Genomic DNA, 6,510 nt, shown 5'->3' with positions numbered 1-6,510 from the left:
GGAATTCCCTGGGTATTCACTCTTTCCAGGGGAGAGACAGCTTACATGTTCATCAAATCCCATTTCATTTTCCTTTCCTGGGCACCAGGAAGATTACATTTCCTGTCTCCCTTGCAGTCAGATTCAACCACATGACTGGGTTCTGCCTGACAGAATGCATAAACCACTCATAGGTCTGGCCAATAACACCATCCCCTCTCCTCTTTCGGCAGCAACTGTGGAGGGTACCAGTTGAGAGGGCGGAGCCAACACAGTTACATCCTGGATCCCTGAGTCAGCTTGTGGAGGAGAGGTGCGCTGGAGAGTTTCATGGGATTCACATTGGACTTTATATAAGAAACAAATCTTTGTTGTGCTAAGCCACTGAGACCAAGGTTTATTGATTACTGCAGTATAGCCTATTCCACCGTGACTATCTACCCTAATTTAGACACCTTCCCAATTGATTGTAGCTTTGACAGCACTGTCATTCAAGATGCCCTGCTCTTGGCCATGGGGTGGACACATGGTGCAAGATCATCCAATCAGACTCTGCTCTGGGAATTTAAATCTTGGGCTGAATAATTCATTCCAACAACCACATTCTGAAGAGAGTGTTTTTTAGTTCCTTCCCATTTCCTGGATCCTAGAAGCTGTCTACTCTTGGTCTTTCTCAAGGCCTGATTATTCCACTTTTGCTTCCATTGTGAGCTACTCCAGATCTTCCAAAAAAAGTCCTTTTGTGTTTACATCAGCTGGGGTCTATTTCTGTTACTTGCAACCAAAGAACAAAAATGGATTCCTTACTCCCAGATGAATAATGGGTTCCATGAAGGGCTAGGATTTAACGGGCCACTGACCTAAGACATCTGGAATATAATGACTGCTAGTGATCACTGTGCTCTGACCACGGGCTAGGAACTGTGTCACATGGGCCTAATATGTGCACTGAATCGCATTGGATAGTGATACCAACTCTCTGGGGTAGAGGCTCTTCTAACTCCCATTTTAGAGAAGAGAAAACTGAAGTTCAGAAACTGCAAGTCACAGCTAGAAAGTGGGAAATCTGGAACTTAAACTCGTAAGTCTGACTCCACAGCCCACACTTGTAATCACGAAGCTTTGCTGCTTCTCAGTGATGGGCCTGGGACTGACTCAGCCCTGTATTTATTGCTCCTGTAGGGAGCAGTAAATAAAGTCAAGGTAGGTTGTTATAACAGGAAGGGGACAAGATGGTGAATCTACGGATATAATTTCTTTGGCCAGTGCAATTTTTTCTTAATTTGAAGTTGTCAATATTTTAAAACCAGAAGATTCACACACATACACACACACACACACACTCTCTCTCTCTCTCTCTCTCTCTCTCTCTGTCTCTCTCTCTGTGTCTCTCTCTCTTTGTCTCTCTCTCTGTCTCTCTCCTTATTTCCCCCTTCTCTTGCAAAGCAGATGCTTTGGAAAGTCTGGGTCTGCTCTGTGTGCTGCCATCAATTCCTGGGCCTACGATATGCCAGGCACTGTCCCAATTATTGCATGTAGACTGGCTCATTTAAACCTGATAGCAACTGTGACAGCTCTTGGAGGCAGTTACTACTCCCATCCCCATTTTACAGATAAGAAAACTGAGGCAGAGAGAGATGAAGGAACCAAAAGCACACAGCTGATACACAATTTGAACCCTGGCTCCAGAGGCCACGCCCTTAACCACTCCACCCCTGTGCAACTTGACAAACTGTATCTAATTATCCTGGCCACGAGTTTATCAGTAGATGGTAACAAGATTCCCAAACCTGTATCTGATTCCATTTTGATTACATCATCTTAGTAAAAACCTGTTGGTTTCCAGAGCTCCTCCCACATACGAAGCCTGATGGCAGGCGTGAGACAGATGCAAAAGTTCGCGGAATTATAAAAAGATGTTCTCAGGCCCTCTTTCTTTTTGACAACTACTGTGCCGAAGGGTTGGGGAACCTGTTCCAAGATGCATAAGAAACTTGTTTGAGCTGGAGACGCCAGAATCAGTACTGGAAGGCGTTTCAGCAGTCAAGATTCTTACCCTGTGAGGTGCTTGGAAACGCATCTGGAGCATTGGGACTTAGTGCCGAGCAGAGAACCTCATTTGAAAATGTTCCCAACTTATACCTGTCTTTGGAAGTAGAAGGTGGAAATCGGAGATGATCAACTCCTGCTTCCCATCAAAACCGATGTGAAATTCTCGGATTAAACTGGGGCTCAAGTGAAAAGCCAGAGAGAGGACAGTGGAGCTCTCTAACCCCAAGGCCATAAAACAAGTTATAGGTAGATTTAACAGACCTCAGTTGCTACCGACAACCCCCAAAACGTCTTCTGGAGGGAAAGGAAGGCTGGGAAAGTGTGTTCCTTATAAAAACCTTCTACGGTCTCACCCAGGGAGGAGCATGTCCAGCTATGGAGGAGCTGAGTATCCAGACTGAGGGCCACGCTGACCGTCCTGCCAAACCCGGGGCTTCTCACACTAGGGGGTGCGGACGGGCAGCCCCTGAGGACCCTGGATAAGCCCTGTCCATCACTGGGCTCCCACTAACCCCTGCGCACGGCTCTGGTGGAGCATTTGTACCGTCCGCTCTGTTGAGATCTCTGATCTACTGGTCTCTGTCCCCACTAGACTGGAAGCTCTCCGAGGGTAGGGACTGTGTCTCACTGAGCTCGTGAGTCTCCAGTGCTCCTATGAGATTTGGTACCGAGGAGTGTTGGGTGAATGTTGGAGCAGGAAGAGGGAGGAAGGAGGGGGGAGGGGGGGAAGAAGGATAGAGGGGGGCAGGGAGAGAAAGATGGGGCAGGAGGAAGGAAGAGGAGGGAGAGCACGAGAGAGAGAGAGGAAAGGAGGGAGAAAAGACAAGAGAGGGAGAGACAGAGAAGCAGGAAGGGAGAGAGGAATTGAGAAAGTCTGTGATAGGAAAGGACAGGAAGGAAAGGAGGAAAAGACTGAAAAAAAGAAGAAAGAAGAAAACAACAGCCAACACTCTCAGGAAAGTCTGTTCCAGACCCCTTTCTAAGCACCCTTTACGTGGGGCAGGCATCATGATTGTCCCCCTTTTCCAGATGGCGAGACTGAGGCCTGGGGAGGTGGGGTCGTTTGCTCAAGGTCACTCAGCCAGTAAGAGTAGTGCTGGGATTCTTTTCTAGGGAGTCTGGCTCCAGAGCCTCTGCCCTCCAAGAAAGAGAGAGGGAGAGAGCGTGAGAGGGAGATAAAGCAACGGTACTCACCTTGCAAAGAGCTGGGACACACTCAGAGCCGATGTAGTGATGCCTGGAGGGGAAAAAGAAAAACATTTGAAGGGCTTGAGCTGTCAGAGCGATGTTCCCCAGAAGCTATGACTTCAGACGCCAGGTTGAGGGGGGAAGAAACTCAGAGAGTTGCTGCCAGGGACTTTCTCAACCACACAAGCTTATCTGAGGCACACCATTGTAGCACTCTCCTTCTTGAAAACCTTTTCTGGGTGTGCTTTGTCCCCAGATACTAATTGAAGGACTACGTATAAAGAACCTGTAGCATCTTGAAACATCAGAGTAGAATCCATCCCCCCACCCACTGTACAGAAAGGAGGGCAAAGAGACAGAAAGAACGTGCTTGAGCCAGGTAACACGACCCGTTGTCAGCTGGCGCCATTTCTACTCCTGGATGAAGACCCACTCCCTTCCTTGCCTTAAAGGCAACCCCAGAAACCTAGAAAGGCACACACTGGTTGGCTCTGATTATCCAACACCTATTTTCCTTCTTCTGATGATGTCACCTTGATATTCCTCCTCTCCCTCCCCAGTTTCAGTTCATTGGGTTCAGGTGGGGCTGGCCCCAGCACTTAGGGGAGGCACATCTTGGATTATCTCCTAGGCTCCAGCTAGAGTGTGGGGCAGGGAGATGGAAGAGGCCTGAGGTCCTGATACAAGTGCTCTACACTGTATATCTGGGCACTCAGCCTCCAACCATGGTTGGGAAGCAATAATCAGGAGATGATGAAAACGTGATAGAATTTTGCTGGGAGAGACATTTCCAAGAGGATAATTTTACAAACGAACAGTTCACTGGGGAGGATTTTGTGCTGTGTCATTTTAAATAATACAGTGCAACGCCCTCAGTGTGGAGCCCTGGCAAGTTCTAGATGATGTGTCTACTGATTGCACCAACCTGCCGTCACACTCCCTGGTTTGTAGGGCAGTGGCTGAGGTGTCCCTGTTCCTCCTGAGAAATGCCCCAAGCCCTCCAGAGCTCTGAGCCTCTCTGTAAACCAACCTGCAATTCCAACTCTAGCACTCAGTAAGTAATGAGACTTCGGGCAGACTGCCTATAGTCTCTGGGCCTCAGGGTACCCTCCTGCGAAATGGGGAAAAAACATTTATCTCACAAGGATGCGTGAGGATTAAATGAGATGATGATGATGATGATGATGATGATGATGATGATGATGACTGTATCCATCATTTACCCAGTGCTTGCTACATGCCAAGCTGCCTTCTAAATCCATTACCTGGATTATTCTAATCCTCATAACCACCCCTTGAGGAGGGTTCTCTTCACGTCCCCGTGTTACAGATGAAGAGCAGGAGGTGCAGAGTTTACATAACTCACTCAAGGCCACACAGGTCCTAAAGGGTGGAGCTGTGATCTGAACTCAGGTGCTGGCTCCCGACTCTGGCTTCCCAACCAGGACACAGCAGCCCACAATGACAATCACCATCATAACAGCAACCAGCACCCGCTTAGATGTTCACCATTTGCCAGGCCGGTGTTAACTGCCTGCACGCATGAACTCATTTAATCCTCATGGCAATGCTACAAGGCCGACAGTGTCATTATCCCCATTGCACTGACGAGGAAGCTGAGGGTCCAAAGGCTAAATGCCTTGCTCAAGCCACACAGCCTGTGGACATGGGAACTGGGACTTGAACCCAAGGGCTATCTGAGTCCCAAGTCCATCTCCTTAATCACCTCCCTGGCAGAGTCACATCCTGTTCGAGTCCCAAGCCACCGGGGTGAGAGGGCGAGTCCTGAAGTCCAGCTGGTCCAGTGGGAAAGAATCTGCCTTACAATGCAGGGAACGTGGGTTCAATCCCTGGTCAGGGAACTAAGATCTCACATGCCACGGGGCAGCTAATCCTGTGCCACAACTACTGAGCTCGTGTGCCTCAACTAGGGAGCCCGCGTGCCGCAAACTATAGAGCCCACGTGTCCTGGAGCCTGCGCGCCACAACTAGAGAAGAGAAAACCTGCACACCATAATTAGAGAGAAGCCCGTGTGCTGCAATGAAGAGCCCACGCGCTTCAACGAAAGATCCCGCGTGCTGCAACGAAAGATACCACGTGCTGCAACGAAAGATCCCGCATGCTGCAACAAAAGATCTTGCGTACCGCAACTAAGACCCGACACAAACATAAATACAATACAAAGATAAATAATAAATAAATCTTAAAAAAAAAAAAGGCTGGACAGCATTAGCGTATATTGCTCATAGTAAGGAGGAGTTGTGGGATACTTTTGTTCCAGTTGCAGACTGGAGTTGTGGGTGTGCTGAATGCCTGTGTAAAAATATGTTTCTTATTATGTGTCATATTTTTTTTCTTTTTTTTTATTGGAGTATAATTGCTTTACAATGGTGTGTTAATTTCTGCTTTATAACAAAGTGAATCAGCTATACATATACATATGTTCCCATATCTCTTCCCTCTTCGTCTCCCTCCCTCCCACCCTCCCTATCCCACCCCTCCAGGCAGTCACAAAGCACCGAGCTGGTATCCCTGTGCCATTTGGCAGCATCCCACTGGCTATCTACCTTACGTTTGTTAGTATATATATGTCCATGTCTCTCTCTCGCCCTATCACAGCTCACCCTTCCCCCTCCCCATACCCTCAAGTCTGTTCTCCAGTAGGTCTGTGTCTTTATTCCTGTCTTACCCCTAGGTTCTTCATAAAATTTTTTCTTAAATTCCATATATATGTGTCAGCATACGGTATTTGTCTCTCTCTTTCTGACTTACTTCACTCTGTATGACAGACTCTAGATCTATCCACCTCATTACGAATAGCTCAATTTCGTTTCTTTTTATGGCTGAGTAATATTCCATTGTATATATGTGCCACATCTTCTTTATCCATTCATCCGACCATGGGCACTTAGGTTGTTTCCATCTCCGGGCTATTGTAAATAGAGCTGCAATGAACATGTGTCATATTTTTTAAAAGTCGGGACAGTAGGGATCTAACTCCAAGGAAAGGTGCCGGTGCACAGTAGGTGCTCACTCACTCATTGCCCTGCTCCGGGTTTCCTGCCCCAGGCAGAGCCTCCCACATCCCCTTCCTCCTCCTCCCACAGGATGGTCTCATTCCGAAAGAGCCCCAGTCTCATTACTGGTAAAAGCCCATGATTTGAGTTATGTTTAGTAATATATAAGTTACTGAATTAAACATTTTGAATATGTTTTCTTTAATAAATATGTAAATATTCATAAAAATCGAAATCTATGGAAAGTCCTAGGGGCTTAGATTAACTCGGCAT

The 6,510-nt window shown here is 47.4% G+C and overlaps 1 protein-coding gene across 3 annotated transcripts in view; it reads right to left on the bottom strand.

Moving 5' to 3' along the window:
- The window catches only part of EYA2 (EYA transcriptional coactivator and phosphatase 2), a 262,330-nt gene that overhangs the window by 164,898 nt on the left and 90,922 nt on the right, over positions 1 to 6,510 (bottom strand). For all 3 annotated transcript variants that reach the window (XM_007446931.1, XM_007446934.1, XM_007446932.1), the window contains one exon: positions 3,226 to 3,268. In XM_007446931.1, coding sequence (XP_007446993.1) covers positions 3,226 to 3,268 — 43 coding nt within the window. The remainder of the gene's footprint in view (positions 1 to 3,225; positions 3,269 to 6,510) is intronic.

The sequence above is a fragment of the Lipotes vexillifer genome, unplaced genomic scaffold (genome assembly GCF_000442215.2).
Source record: "Lipotes vexillifer unplaced genomic scaffold, Lipotes_vexillifer_v1.1 scaffold565, whole genome shotgun sequence".
NCBI lineage: Eukaryota > Metazoa > Chordata > Mammalia > Artiodactyla > Lipotidae > Lipotes > Lipotes vexillifer.
The sequence above is the reverse complement of the archived record's forward strand: the minus strand, read 5'-3'. Positions and strand labels throughout refer to the sequence as shown.